The sequence below is a fragment of the Anser anser genome (genome assembly GCF_964211835.1).
Source record: "Anser anser genome assembly, chromosome: 2".
Taxonomy (NCBI): domain Eukaryota; kingdom Metazoa; phylum Chordata; class Aves; order Anseriformes; family Anatidae; genus Anser; species Anser anser.
In genome coordinates, this window is record NC_139721.1 from 93,059,634 (window position 1) to 93,075,812 (window position 16,179).

Consider the following 16,179-nt stretch of genomic DNA (forward strand, 5'->3'; position numbering starts at 1 on the left):
GTGATAACATTCGCCCTTCCTTTTCTTGCCCTATTGTAAGTTTTCCTTTCTTCTCTTCCCGTAGTTTTGAAACAGACAAGGAGATTATGTACCAAAACTCCATTAGTACTAGTTGAGAATGAAATTCTTGGGATGGCTGCTTATGGTTCCTCCAACAATCATAACTAAGCTAAGCTGCACATATGTATTAAGACATAAAACATAGAATATACCAATGCATAATGTTTCTTATAACACATTGTGCATGCTGTGGGGATCATCACTTTGAAAATCTTGACTTCTGTGTGCTTAAAATCTCTCTTGAAATCTAACATTATTGTATTTTTTGCATATAAATTTATTTGTGCCTGATGGTGATAAAAATCAGGTCACGAATGCCATCTACTAAGATGTGACCTCCCTGTGAACTCTGCATAGAAACCAGTTCTTCTCCTTCATTTACCATTTTTGCAATAGAAACTGATACAAGAAGAAATAGTTATTTATGCATACAATGAGATTAAAACTCTAAGCTCCCATTATGACCCTGTTATGTCTCAGTAAGTTCCAAATGATCTCTGATATTTATTTTTTTTGAAAAACCAGATTGAAATACTGCTTACTTGGATTACGGATATAAGCAAAGGAATACTTAAATAATATTTTTATTTTGTTGACCAGAAGGTATGGGACCATTTTGCAATCTAGTCAACCTTTGGTCCTTGTCCTGCAGTACAGTTAACAGTTCCTGTGTCAAGATTTCACCATGTAGATGTCAGGAGATTATTGAAACTTAGAACAGTGAGGAAGTAAACCCACAGTGTCTGCTGAAGCTAACATCACCAACTTGCCCTGGCGGCATAGCGAGCCTTGGTCCCTCTAGTCCAGTGGTGGGATTCCTAGGCTGTCAGCTTTTAGCCTGCTTCCACTCTCATCTTTCCTTTATCCTGTTCAGTTTGGCTCTCCGATGTTTGAGTGTTTTAGTTAGCCATATGAAGTAACTTACACATACTGGAAGATTGACCTGAAACTGGTCCTGTGAGGGTCTGATTATTTCTGCTCAGTTGAAGAAGATAGCTACACAGTCAGTGTTACTTTGTTCATCATGCTTTCTGCTGTCATCCTCTTTCTAGGACTCCTGTTGAAATTGGGAGAAATTTGCATGGAGCAGCATGGCAATTTGTAATCATCAGCAGGGTATTCTATTTGAAATGATTTTGTTCTATTTGCTGTAATTGAAATTGAGGTGCGGAAATTTTGTTTTGTTGTATCTTTGACTAGAAGCTGGGATTTTCATAAGGGTCTAAGGTGTCCAAATTTTCTTGGACACTAATGAATGCTTAAGAGCCTTTGTTATCCTACATTTTGAGAAATGCATGTTTAACATTGATAACAGGATGTTGATATAACTGTTACTGTTTTAAGAGATTTGGTTTTGTCCCTAGACATATGTATTGCATTATTGTCTCATACTGGCTGGTGGATTTGTTTACTGTATTATGGTAGCTCTAGGCAGCTCCTTTCAAAATTTGCTATGGAGGATGCTGTGTAAACATGGATTAAAAATATTCCCCTCATCAAAAAGGATGCAATCCATTTAATTTTGTAATGTTAAAATCACAAATTAGACTTCAAGATCATGCCTGGAATACTTGAAAAGCAGCTGCAGCCTTTCGTTTTAGAGGTGCTGTATTTGCAACTGCTGATAATCTTGAATTGGTGTTGGAAGAATGTATCATGATATAGTGGCTATGACAGCCACAACTTCAAGACTCCTTGCTTATAGTCCAAGGTAAAGTCATCAATAAAAGCAAATGTTTTTATGGTCATATACTTGCAGGGAGATCTCAGGTTGCATGCTTAATTTCTATGAGCTGGTTGTGCAATTCAACAGCTCTCTTCATGAGAACCAAAATTCAAAAGGCGGGTAGAAAGAAGAGAGATGGCTGGTCCTTGGCGTGTTGTCTCTTTAGTTGTCCACTGATGTAAAAAAAACAAACGAACAAAAACAACAACAACAAAAATATCCCTTAGGTATAACACTTGCCAAGATCATAGGTGTGAAGTGGCTTCAGATCTCCATTCATGGACGACTTTCTGAGGATCAGGGCTTTTCTGGCATGATTCTCAACTTGAAATAAATTTCGCTTGTGGTATTTGTTTGAGCCTGTGGTACGTTGGCCTATGTGGTGCAGTTACATGAGTTGCTGGTGGGCTTGTTCTTGGTCCTTCTTAAATCATGGAGGTTTCCTAAATGTAAGTCACTTAACTATTTTAGAAGGCATCCTAGACTGTGCCTTCAGGTGTTCTGACTCATGGCAGCAATGGTCCTACTTGAAAGTAAATTAAAGCACTGAGCTTGCTGCTATATTCCTTTTTTTTTTTGAGCTATTCAATAGTTTTATTAAGTAACTTTTTTTCTTTTTTCTGTTGCACTTTAAGGGAAGAATAAGACACTTGTCTGGTTGTTCTGTATATATTGCACATGTGTTTAAAAGTCAATGCTGGTTTTTAAAGCCTGTGACTGATCAGATACACAACATAGAAAATTAGGTGATAGCAAAAGGAAAAAAATTGCAGCTCTGCCATTCCTTTTCAGCAAAAAAGAATTCTTGAAATGTCAGCTTGATTTTTTTTTTCTATTTTAAGGAGAATTTAGAGAACATTGCTCAATAATTAAACCTCTTTCTATTGGAAATATTTTGGAAAATAAGTAAGTTTTAGAGGAAGCTGAAGCTAATTTCAAATCTATTTGTTGTTAAATTATTTTTTCAAGTCCTCCCTTAGGTTTGTTTTCAGATATTACCATAATTTTCATACTGTTGGGTAGTTGCTCATTTTATTGACATATTTCTTGCAGTAAGAAAATGCTTGGTGTTTTATACTGCAATTTTTTCATTTCTATAATAGGGTGAAAGGTTTCATTCAATCATACAGATTTATCTGAAAGTCGTGCATTATTGTAAGTCCAGTGAATCTTCAGAACAGTTGCTTCTTTGTGATTATTTACACTTGCTCCTGTAGATATATGCTTAAAGTGGAATATCTGTAAGCATGCTTATAGTCAGCACCTATCTTTAACAGTTCCCTGGGTGTTTTAACCACATACTGGAATGGAACCTATTTACTATTTTATTTGTTTGTTTTTGTTTAATAGTTATAAACCAAATTTCAAGAATATTTTGTGAATTTGGAGATACTGTGGCACTTACAACACTGTATTTGAAATAGTTGCTTGTTTTATTCTGTTGTAAGAAACTGCGATTTTTCCCTCTTTCCCTCTTCACAGTTTGAACTAGTACAGTAGATACATGTTTTAAAGCAATATTCGATCAGAAGATTGGTTTTGCTACAAACTGTGTCATAAATAAAGCCAAACATGTAGGATGATAGTTTTACTTCTTTTGTTGTCTTTTGCAGAAAGTTCTCAGGCAGATAATTTTTAATGCCAGGAGAAAAGACAAGGGCATAAATTCTGGCCATTGCACTTAGATGATAAAACATGCTTAGGGTAAGGCCTTTTTCATTAAGGAGGCTGATTTGCAAGAAGGATCACAGTTCCTCAGAACCAGGCTTACAGCAGCAGAGTGGTTACTGACTTGCCCTTTCTCATAGTTGTGTCATGTTTCATCAGTCTTTGGATATCTTGAAGATATCAGAATAAATCCTGAGGCTCAAAAGAATAGCATAATATATTAAGAAATATTGGCCAAACAGTTTTTGTCTTCTGCAAAAGTTCTTGTCTTCTGGCTTCAGTTCTTGCAAGGGGGAGGGTCAGGCTAGACTCAAAATACAATTAAATTGGCAAACAGTATTCCATTCACAGTTGTGTGTTTGTTTTTTTTTTTTAATGTTGAGAGGAGAAAAAAAATCACTGGATTACGTGGTTGAGTGCTTCAGCAAATTTTTAATCCCTCTCCCATACAGCAAATTGACTTAGTTTGTGGAACATTCTCTTTGGCATTTTCTTCTTTGAAAAAGAAAACACAAATATTACTAATTGCGTTGGTATATGAAGGATGCATGTAATGCATTTTGATTTCTATCTGGCATTGGGTGCTGTACTAATTAAATTTATAAAGCATCACCTGATTGTTATATATTGAAATTAACTAATTTTATGAGCAGTTTCAAAATTTCAGTGAGAGAAAGGATCTCAAGCTTGCCTCATTTAGAAGACTGTGAATCAATATTTTTCCCTTCCTTATGAGAATTCCAGGGCCAAATTTTTACCTGCTCTGTCTCATATCTTCCAAGTACTTGCACGACTTGGTATTTAAAGAAACATATTTTGTTCATTAAAAGGATTGTTTGCAAATAGAGAATAAAATGTGTACCTCAAAACTCTCAGAATGAAATATGTCCTTGAATTAAACGGGCAGCAGAACTGTACCAATGATAGTGGTCTGCATCAGAGGCACTTAAGATCATGCTTAGCTTGCCTAAATGTCACAAAAATCCTTTGGCTTAACCAATAAAAGACAGACTGTAAGATGCTTCTGAAAAGCAATTTACATGCTAAAATGTTCATAACTGGCCAGTATGAGATTTTATGTAAAGAATTAAGAACATCTGAAGCTACAGAGTACTCATTAAATTCAGAAATCTTATGGGTACTTTCTTGAACTTTTATTAAGGTCTTTTGTTTTTCCAAAGACGTATAAGTGAAGGTCCCATTTAACAGTTCCATTTAGCGGAGACCCAAACCTGGAAATAAAATCTTAAGGAACCTCTAGCACAGAGCTATCTTTGAAAGATATCAGTTGCAGAGCCAGTACCTCTGTTTTTGTTCCTCAACCTTTACTAATATATATTCCACTCTACCATTTCAGTGTTCTGCTTTATAATCAGATTGCTGTTCCTCTCTGATACGTAGCACAGCAATGGGCTGGGGGGGCATGGGGGGGTGTAGAGAGACGATGTAGCCATTCTGCCATGGAAATAGAATATATTATGGACTGTAGAATTTCTGTCCTGTACTTCTATTCTGTAACTTAAATCTCAGTATTTTTAGATTACTGATGTAGTTAGTGGTTTCTAGTGCCAAGTAAGATAGATTGTCTCACAGCAGGTAAACACAATTTTGGATATTATAGAGTTTTTTTTATTATTGTATTCAAACTTGTGGAGACTTCAATCTGTATAACAAGATTTAAAGTACTCAAAAAATCTCACTTTTTCTGATTTTTGTTTTGAATGTACTTTTTGATAAAATATATGCTTTTCTACTTGAAATTTAATAGGACATATTCCTTGGAGACGTTGGCTTGAAAGTTTGATTTCTGCTGTGTATTCATTGCTCTTTTACTAGTTTATGTGTCATGAAGCTTTCTGGCTGGGTATATTTGGGGTGGCCAGATACATTTTCAACAAAACTAATTAGCTCTCTTTGTCATACATATGTCATAATTTCTTCCCAGAAAAAAAAAACACAAATAGACATCCAAATGCTTTTTCTGCCTCTTCTTTTGTTCACAGTATCACATGGAGTTTGGAATTACCCACTGGAAAAGTCAAACATAATGCAGAAACCACAGGATTTCTGGCAAGATGTTTTCAGCAGCCAAAGCTACAAATCCACTCTAGGAACTGGCACTGCTGCTTTTGTAAACCAGGGCTTTTGCCTTTTCTCTTGTTACAATTGTAATAATTGCTTTTGGAGAGGATTTCTTCCTCTTGCTAACCCTTCCCGTGCCAGTAGAGCATACCTGAACCTGTCTCTGCTTCATTTTTGTAGCTTTGGTTGAATTTTTTTTTAATTGTACTGGTGTTGCTAATAACAAAATGTGATGTATATCAGTACCTGTCTTAAGATGTGTGCTAACATAGATTGGGGATCTCTGAGAACATTTGTTTTAGAGACAGTGGAATTAACAGAAGATCTGAATGTTGATATCTTTGTTATTTCCACAAGTGAGCATAAGCTGAAGCAAATGCAATTATTTCATTGGCTTTTGTAACATGCATTGTATCATTAGCCAGTTTAAATTCTAAGTTATAGTATTAATTGGTGTTTTCCTTTTTTTTTTTTTCCCAAACGATGGTAGTATAGTTTGCATTGAATTCAAACTGTGGCATGTTTTAACATTCTTTTTGTAATGTGTGGTGTTTCTTGACTGCATTGCCAAAGACCATCCAAAATGGGACTAACAAAGTGGGATTAATATAGTTGTATAAAGTATAAATATCCATATACTAAAACATAAATTTTAACTATGTAAAATGTACACGTATTTTTATATAATTATAAATGTTTATAATTTCCCTGTACTATTGGAACAGTAAGCTAACTAATGTTGGTTTTGCCTTAATTTCCTTTTTCTTCAGAAGCACCTCAAACAATGATAAAACTTGGGGGAGCAGATCTGACAAGGAAAAGCAATAATTATTGGGAGATTCAAAACTCTAAATGAAGTGCAGCTCCAGATTGGATTGAATATTGCTAAAATATATGCCTCTTGCAAGATTTTGGATAGGATAGTGGTGTCTAACAAAATGAACTTGCTTAATGAGGCATTTGGCTTTAGGCTTTAGGAAGAATTGAATAAAGGAATAAGTAAAGCTGAGCTTTTAGTTACTGTGTGTAAGGCAAAATGTATTTAATGCGTGGATTAAAAAAATAAAGTATTGAAGGTACGAGAAGCACAGCTTGACTTGCAGAACCAAAACAAGTTTTAAGAACTTCTGCATTAAATTAAAATGTATATATTTAAAAAAAATAAAACTAAGCTATATATTCTTTCAGATTTTATTATAACAGCAATCCCAGTTTACCACAAACAGCTTGAATTTTCTCCCCTAGAACATGCTGGATACCTGTAGTCTCTCTGTTACAACTCATGGACTCTGCAGTAGCTCTGACTGAAGTCAGTAACTTCTGCTGTGCTGTTGATCAGCATTTCGTATTGAAACCATAAGTATTCATTCCGTGTCTGCAATTGCTTATGATAATCGCTGTCTGAAACTGTTTTTAGTGTTTGTGGAAAAGGAGCTCCTCTAGTGCGTTCAGTGCTATGCTGCAGGGCGTGAAGGAGTTCTGCCTGCACAATGCAGAATGCAGTCCTGGTGGAGGAGGAGTAGGAGAGAGGTGTAAGGAATGGCTGAAGCAGACTATCAGTTGATAGAAGTCACACTAGGTGTAGGTAATAATGGAAGTGGTGTATACCTGTTTATATGTCAATTAAAAGGAGTTGGCTTTTTTAAGCCTAACAGCGGTGAATGAGGTGATGTACAGTTATTTCCCACAGCACAAGAAAAATATCAAGAAATCAGAAAAGCAATTTAAAATGAAGAACCTGTATTGGCACAAGAAGAAAAACGTACAAAAGATTTGTATACAGCTGGGTAGTGGAGAAGGGTGTCCTGCTAAGTCAGTGAGGTGTGTTTGGAGTCACGAGAGCTGTGCTGCTTTCTGCCAACTGAGAGCCTGACCAGTTAGTTGAATGATTTTGGTTTTAGGGAAATTTGTCAGGATTATGTCTGGGAATGAGATACAAATTGGCATGTGTTTGACATGCGTGACTCTGTTGAATGCTGGACTAAAGCATACAACTCGTTCCAAGGGTGCTGATTGATACATTTGATTATCTTGTTAAAAGTTTGTGTTACTCAGCTTCTGACAAACGTATGTGATTGACATTTATGAGCCAGTTCAATCAAAGCATCTTTTCATGCTGATCCTGGAAAACTTCAAATGGTCATCATGACAGAAAAAAGAGTGTGGGTATTTTTTTTCTTTTTTGAAGCCTTTTATTATGCATGAAAACAGGTTTTCCCTGTAGGCCATCCATATTTATTTTCCTGGTCAGACCTTCTAGCTTTGTAGAAATATAACAAGCTAGGGGGAACATGGTCGTTTATTACTTGGCTGAAGATGGTGAGATTGACGTGAGGTCTTCTGACAGGAGATTGAAGTGGAAAATATTGGTGAAAATCCATTAGGAGCAAGAGGATCTCTTTGAAATACAGAATCAGGTAGAAATCACAAAAAAATCACTTTCTTTTTTTGATTATTAGACTGTTCTCATCCTGCTGTAACTTGTAAATACTGGATTTCATGTGCAGGTTGGGAGGAAAGTTAATGCTAGTCTTTATTCATCTGAAGACAGAGGCTTCAGCTGGGATGCTGTTCCTCATATCTGCTCTTCTCCTGTTTTCTTTCTAAAAGAGAATTGGGTGTCTCAGGATCTGAAGTCTGATCCAAAATAGCTCAGTTCATCCCATTTACGTTAAGTTTGACCATTGTTGCCACTGAGGGCTAGTGTGGGTCAGTGGCCTCAGCACTGTTACAGAGATGCTTGTGTTTCAGCCAGTCCTGGAAAAAAAAAAAAAAAAAGAGCTGTACTATCTGACAGTTTGTGTTAAAATGCCAACAATAAATAAGTCTAAATAACCTTTTATCCACAAAGGTCTGTAGCATGTGGGAACAGAAAATGTAGGCAATCACTACATCAGTTTTTGTGGTGATGACGGAGAGGGGACAAAGTGAAAACGAGGAGGTGGGAAATCAGGCTTCAAGCATTTCCACTATAAATACTCTGTCCTTGTTTTTTTAAGGTTAAACAGACAGCTTACAAATCCATACATGTGAGAAAACAGGAAGGAGCACTCTGTACTGCAGGTCTAATGATGTAGATTCAGAGGACTAGGACTGATAACTGAGTAGTAGTGTGTACAAAATTAAAAAATATAGGATTTGTTTTATTTGCTTTTTTTTTAATAGGGTTTATTTTCTAAAGCTTTTCTTTGAAGCTACCACAAAGACTTGAAGCTTTTGTTTTCAGTTTTAAACCTGAGATTGCCTTAGAATTGCTTGATGCTGGAAACTGCAACTTTTAAGTAAAGGTCAAATAGCAGCAAGTTTATGCTTTAAACCACAAAAGTTTGGCAACATCGAAGGCTGTGTGTACAGATGATTTTAAGGTAATGCTGTAGTCAGTTTGTAGTCACTGTGTTGTGTAGTGGAAATCATCTGACATCTGTCTCCAGTGGCAGAGAGGATTCTCTCTGTAGATTCAGAGGTCAGAAGTGCACTCTGAATCCTCCCATCCCAATAATTTCAGTGTATGGGCTTGTACCTCTGAGCCATCCATGTGAATGGAGAACCACCATGAGATGAGGAGGATCCTGACATGTAGGTACTGCCTACCTCAGCCGCAGGAGCTGAAAAGGACTTCACCACTCTGCTCAGCAGCTTTATTTGGAGAAGAAACTTGGCTGTCACTCAGGCAGTGTGCAGCTGCTGCCTGCTCCTAGGTAAACTCTTTGGGCTTAAAACCTGCTCATCTTCTCTTCTGAACTAGGACATGACAATACTTATTCGGAGCATAAGGATCTCAAAATTCCTCTTTTGGTAACTGAAGCATGCAATACCTTCGAGACCATGAAAATATTTCCTGGTGCTTAATACAAGAATGGCTTGCTCTCCTATGGTGGGCTTTTAGGGTTTTGTTAGAAGCCTCTGTTTAATTTCAGTTGATGATCAGCTATCAGATGCTCATTGAGAAGGGCTTTCTAATGCTTTTGCTCATTGTTCTATTCTGTGCTTTTTATGACAGCTCATCTTCTGGGTATAGTTTCTAAACTCCTGCATGAAATGAAGTGTATTTCTTCCTACGGACTTTTTTTTTTTTTTTGGAATCTGCATGGCATGCGTTGTACAAACATATGTGGCCGTATGCTCCTTCTTCTGTCCTTTTGTCTTTGAGCTTTGGCAGTATCTGCTCCAGCTTGGTAGCGTCCTCAGCTTCTGAAGTGAAAATCCTATTGATAAAGAAAACCATTTGAAAAGAAACAACATTTTCATCCTGCAGCATATTCTGATCAGCTGGTGTTCATAAATTCTTTGCTAACTGATCATATCATTTGTGTTCAAGAGGGTCTACAAAAAAGCTTGGTGTGCACCTGCGTTTTCTCTTTCAGTGCTGCGTGTAGTGCTCAGATTGCTTTAAGGAACTAGAGGCTCAAATTTTGTCGCAAGCTCCTGTAGACTACTTCAAAGATCCCAAGACCCCTATAACATTTGGCTCACTTGCAAATGAGGAAGGTGCTTTTTGCCTAGCAACAAGCTTTGCTGTTTTTACCTGAGGATCAAAACCCCAAGTGCATGTGCTCAGCCTCTTGCGTCACTTGGGTGCTGAAGGTTTGACAGTCAAATCAGCACTGACATTTCTGTTGATGTGCAGGAAAGAGAATAATCCAATATGTTTCTCCATGGCAGTGCTGTCACTGCAGGACTGATAATAGCAAAAAGTGCATTCATCGCTGAATAACTAGATATCCTGGAAACATGCGAAAAATAGAAATGTATTTTCCATCAAAACCTCTCACTCTTAATGGCTATTTCCTGACTGATGCCTTTTTGCTATTTATATACTCCCTGAAGCATTTTGTAGAAATCTGAGTCTCTTTGGAAACCCACCCAAACAACCAGAAATGTATTTTACGTATTGTAGTATGTAAAGGGTTAGTCATCACTTGTAAGTTACCTAATGAAGGAGGAGGAAATTTATATTAAGGGAAGGCAAAGGCTTGACTCTGACTGGTATATGTCTCAATTCTTCCTGCCTTCCCGCCCCCCCCCAATCAGAAGATAATTCTGAAGGAATTTTTAAAATCATCTGAACAAACATGGGCATTGCAGGTTTGAAAAATGGTAGCTGCATGCTGTAAGCTTATTTTCCCACTTTTTCTTGGGAAAATATATGGGATTTTTTGTTGTTGTTGTTTTAACTTAAGATTCTGTGGTTTTCTCATAGATTGACAATGAAAAATTATGTTGGCATCAGAGATCTTAAGTGTAACAATACGGGGAATTCAGTTTATGAAGAAATGTGTCTTTGGTAAAGCATGATAAGATTATGTTGAGCATCTGTAGCACAGGACCAGAAATGCCATTTATTGAAGTCTTGGCAGATCACTTGCTGGATCTGATACCCTTTGTTTGCTCGGTTTGTAGCCTGTTTTTGTTTTGCTCTGTTTGCTTTATGAACAGTTAATTTGTAACGCTGAAGGATCCTGAAATAATCTTTTGTTTTCTGATTTTGGTACAGATTACTTATTTCTAGGGTTAGTTTTGAAAGCTTTTGATTGCATGTTATCTCCTCTGGTTGGCTGTTTTACAGGTGAAACTGTAATGCACTGTATTTCCTTGGGTTTCTTTTTTTTTCCCTGTTTTTGTTTGTTTGTGTGTCTGTTTTGATTTGGGGGGATATTGGCTCCATGAAGTCTGTTTTTACATGTGCTTGATTGCTTAGGCATGATTTTCTATATTGTTACTTTGGCACTCTCATAGTGATCCTTAAAGTATATTTCTCAGTAAGATAAATTTACTGAAAATAGCCTGTTGGAAATACTAGAAAGTAAGTGGGAAGACATACTCTGTATTATTCTGCACAAATTAAGCATGTTGAAGAAAGGAAATACTTTTGTATATGTTAGTTTGTAGGCTTATAGAAGTGTATAGAGCTGTGTGCTCTTTTCCTGGGTGCACCTGAGATTCTGGAGGCAGCAGGACTTGATTTTTGTGAAGTGGTAAATTCTGTTTCTGTCTCATGAAATTCAGCTACCTTAATGTTGTGAGCCCCTGTGCACGGTAACATACTGCAAGGCAATTGCAACAAGGTGCAATTTCAAGTGTCTCAGAAACAAGGCGTCTAATATTAGACTTGAAACAGTCTTCAGTTTTTTTTTTTTCTTCCCAAGCAGAGTGCTGTGGGTTTCTTCCTACTGTAGTTTTTGTGCATGCAGCCATGGCTTGTAAATCAGATTTGTCCCAAAATGCTCCTTTTTTGTCAGACCAGTTCTTCAGCTGGCCAACACGGGCCTGATGCGCAGCATATATTACACCGCTGAGGCAACTCTTTCCTCAGGTTTATTTCCCCGATGATAACCTGGAGATCTCCTATGTACCCTACACGTAGCCTGAAAAGGAAGTTATTTTTGGCAGTGTTTGGAGGGATAGGGTTTCTCTTCTCTTCCTCCTCCTATTCTTGACCATTTCAACTTTTATTCAGCGTATTAAAACAAGTACCTCAATTTACCGCCCTGGCAGAGGGTCACTTTCTAAAAGCATCTAGCTGCTTTTTCAATTCTGTTTGAATATTGAGATTTTAATTGTAGCACAAGCTGTAGTTAAAAACAGTCGAGTCTTTCTTGCTCATTCCCTCATTGATTTCTGTTGAAGCAAACAGATGAGCTTATATATAAATATGTATATATGCTTTTTATAATGAAAAGTGCTGGAATTCACTAAAAAAGGTTAAAATTGAAGTGAGTAATCTTCAGTGCATAATGCAATTGTTAATTTTATCTCTTTGCGTAGGAGCTGTTATGACTTGAACAGCCGGCTCTAGCCTTCATTAGAGAAGAAGCAGGCAGTTTTGAGACAGGTGCAGCTGGATCAAGCTGTGAAAGTGATTTGCTTTAAGCCGGTCATTAGTGTTTGAAAACTGGTCCTATCTATTGCATCCTTAACCGTACAATGATCATTACCGTTATTACTTTTTAATTTTCATCTTTTCCAGGTTGACGATGATCCGTCAAACTCCCTGAAGAACCAGCATGGAGGTTGGCATGCTGAACTGTTAATGGGGACATGGGACTCAAGTTGTCATTGATCATTTGTGTGGACTTAACTAGCGAAGAGCAACAGAAGACGCTAGCAAGACGGTGGGAATTATAGCAGTTTTTCAGGTAAATGGTTTCTTTGGTGTGGCTGATAAACTATGACTGTACTTGTTTTTTTGTTGTTGCTGTTGTGTTTTTTTTTCCATGTTGTGTAAGTATGCAGATGAGCTACCAGGATAACGTGCCCATGAAGAACTTGTTTGTACGCATTTCTTGACTGTAAATCCTTAACAAATCAAAGATCTTTTAACAGACCAATTCCTGGTCTCGCAGTTCATCATGGTTTGAAATGTTAGCAAAGTGCTTCAGGTTTCAGATGTAGCAGCAGAATAACCAATGCCATTACACTTCCTGGGTAGGAGGGTGGGGAGAATGAGACCAACTCAAGGCTTGAATTGGCTTACTGTGATCTAATTTATAAGCTTAATATTCCAGTTGCCTTGTTTATGAACCAGTAGTTTCCTATCTTGCAAAATCCGTATTTCTTCTCAAAATAAAATAGTGTTTTAATGTATCATGTAGGAAGGATTTTATTTGCTTACCATGTCAAAAATGAGCAAAAACTTGAACCAGTAAGGTTTTAAAACACTAGTATGTTTGATTTTTTCACTTTAAAGAAGCCTAAAAAATTGGAGGTAAGTGATGATGGATCTGTTGAGTGTTGATTACAAGCCATAAAAAGAAACTTGGCAAAGTGTGGTTTTGCTTAATTGCCACTGTATCATTGTTGCGAAGTGGCAAGATATTGCAGAAGACTTTCTGAAATAACTCTTCTTCTCTACTGCAGTTTTTTTTTTTCTTAAAATGCATCTTAAGCCACATGGATTGGGGGGGGATTAAATTATTCATGAGTCTCATTTGACAGTTGATAAGTGGGGGAGGCTTGGAGAGGGAGCTAGAGGGAAAAAGAGAGAGAGAGAGAGAGAATAATAACAGGCTTTAACTTTAAAAAGCCTTTAAAGCTTCTGTACAACAACCTATTGTGAGCTGAGAGTAAATGCAGTTCAGTTGAGATATCTTCATTAGAAATAACCTGCCAATGGCTTCCTGTACGATTTTCACAGTGCTCGAGAGTGACATGGGGTTTGAGAAGAGGCTTATGACTTTTAATAATGGAGCTGTCAGTTTGATGCCTGAAAATGCTGACCATGAGAGCTTTATTGCCAAATTTAGATTTCTTATTTATGTTGAGTTATTACCTCTCCAACTGACTTTTTATATATATATATTTTTTTTTTAACCAATAGTGAGTGCTACGGGCTTCTGCCATATGCAAAAGCCATGGTTGAATGTTGAAAAGCTGCGGTATTGTTGGTGCTTGCTTTTTGTTTTATTTTTGACTGTTCTCTTTTTCTTAAAAGAAAGAAAGGTCTAGAGGAGGGGAGCACTAGCATGCTAGTGACCTGGAAGGCAGAATGGGTCCTTCCCTGCCTGGTGTCACTGAACTCCATTGCAGAGGGTCCCTTACCATCCCTGCCTGCACCTCTGCAGCCAGGGGCTGGGCAGGGAGTCCCAGTGACATACCTTAAATCTGTTTTCCACCAAGACTGTTTAGGTTGGAGTTCTGCTTGTTTATCCCAACTCAATTCTGCTGTTACCCAATATTGCTGATTCACTACATCACTTCACCTGGGGCATATGTAGCTTTCAGATCCCAAGCTGCTTGGTTTGGCTTGTGTATTGAGGGGAATAAAATGACTTGCTTGGGAAGAGAAAAAAAAAAAAAGTAAAATAAAAATTCACTCCTGGTGTTTTGTTTTATGTGTTTTTGTGTTGTGGTATCTTGACCTTTCAGGTCACCAAATCTTGTTATTTTAATTTCTGTCTGGAAGAATGTCTGAACAAGGTAAATTGAACCAGGAGACAGCAGAGGAAGCTGTGAAAGAGCAGGAGTCTGCCCTCTCCGAAGCGACCCCAGACAACTGTATCCTTAATAAATCTGAAAGCTCAGAAGTAGAGGAAAAGGAGGAAAAGCTGAGCGATGCCAAGACAGAGCTGCAGGTAAGACACGAAAAGTGAATATGTGTGTTAAGTATTAATGTGTTATGCTTGCCTTTCCACTTCTGTGATCTCTTCCATTGCCTATACTTCTATTTTTTCTCTCATAATTTTAGACTGTCTCTTTTTTATTTTTAATTTTGGTCCTTTTATCTCCCTATAAAATAAATATTATTGTTATACCTTTCAAGCTCTTTAGGCTGCTGTCCATGTTACTAATTTTTCTGAGAAGTTAATTCCTACACATCTGTGTTAAAGCTTGGTGAAATATTTGACTGTTTTCCCTCTTTGGGGATTTAGAAAACTACCTTGATCTCATGAATTTACAGGTAATACTAATAAATAATTACTTAATGTGTGGTTTGGTTTGTAGGTGTTACTGCCAACAAAAAGTTGTTATGCAAAGCCTAAGAAGATAATTTAATAAGAAGACTATGGGATGAGGGGGTCTAAATCCTTTTTGCTCAATGGAATATAGAATAAAGGGGGAGACTATAATTTAAGAGGAATTTGGAGAGGGAGAGCATTTACTTAAGTATGCCTTTTCTTGTACTTTTATTATATGCAAAAATTGCAAATCACTGTGCAACATTTGTTTTACTTGTACATTTGTTCCAGACTGGGTTTGGGGAAGTTGTTTTTGCAATCAGCACCTCATTAAAATAGAATTCTAGGAGTGGTTTGATCTCTTTATTTATTGGTAATGCTCTTGTCATGCACATTTTCCCCTGAAATGATAACTACTGCACTTTTTTTTTTCTATAACCAGAAACGAGGTGCAAACCAGAAAAAGAGATCCAAGGTAATGGTCCATCTCTGTTTGGAATTGCATGATGAGGTGTCGTGGTAGGATAAAGAAATTCAATCAAATGTCTGTCTGCAGTTGAAATGTTGGCCTTTCATCAATTGGTTGTATTTTTTTTTCCTTGCTTTTTTCATTTTGTCTTTCCTTTTACCCCATAATCTTGCTGCACAAAGGCAGAGGAGTTCCTCTAGATTAAACTATGTCAGTTTCCCCTTTATTTATCCATCGTGCTTTCGTGCTGCTGAGTTTATGTATGCTTGTGTTAGGCAGCATGTGTGTTTGAGTGCACCAGTAGAGAAGGAAAAAAAATCATTGATTTTGCTTTAGAAGTTAACGTTTTTGTTTGAATTTGATTTTAATGGTGTAATCTCGTTGTAAAGGAGCAGAGACTGACCATCTCTCTGGGGAGATGTGGGATGGGGAAAGAATCTTCCTGGAGTGTGGGAGGGAAGCTTCTTTCAATTTTTCAAGTGCTGAGTCTGTGAAACTTGCAGGTTTTATTGTTTGTATTCCTTTGGTATAATGTTACTGGAAGGAAAAAAAACAGAGAACCTTTGAGTTATACTTTATGTTGAATTAGCTTTGGATTGGAATAACTATTTCAATTTTTTAGTGGACTTAGATGAAGTAAGTGAACTGCAGCGGAAATTATTAAAAGCAAAAAGAAAACTACCACCTTCCGTATGTGGCAAGTGGCTCATTGCTTACAATCTGTCACATCTAAGGCAGATAAGGTTTTTCTGGGTGGGTATGTAACAGTTATTTGGGAT

At 37.1% G+C, this 16,179-nt stretch overlaps 1 protein-coding gene across 24 annotated transcripts in view; it reads left to right on the top strand.

The window, feature by feature from the left end:
- Window positions 1-16,179, top strand: part of ARPP21 (cAMP regulated phosphoprotein 21) — a 213,064-nt gene that overhangs the window by 95,730 nt on the left and 101,155 nt on the right. For 16 of the 24 annotated variants that reach the window (XM_083827514.1, XM_083827519.1, XM_083827520.1 and 13 more), the window contains 3 exons: window positions 12,504-12,672; window positions 14,402-14,607; window positions 15,374-15,406. In XM_083827514.1, the coding sequence (XP_083683640.1) occupies window positions 14,440-14,607; window positions 15,374-15,406 (201 nt within the window). In that variant the 5' untranslated portion in view covers window positions 12,504-12,672; window positions 14,402-14,439. Of the gene's footprint in view, window positions 1-12,503; window positions 12,673-14,401; window positions 14,630-15,373; window positions 15,407-16,179 lie in introns of those variants that run through there. The other 8 variants (XM_083827527.1, XM_083827515.1, XM_083827513.1 and 5 more) reach the window with 3 other exon arrangements.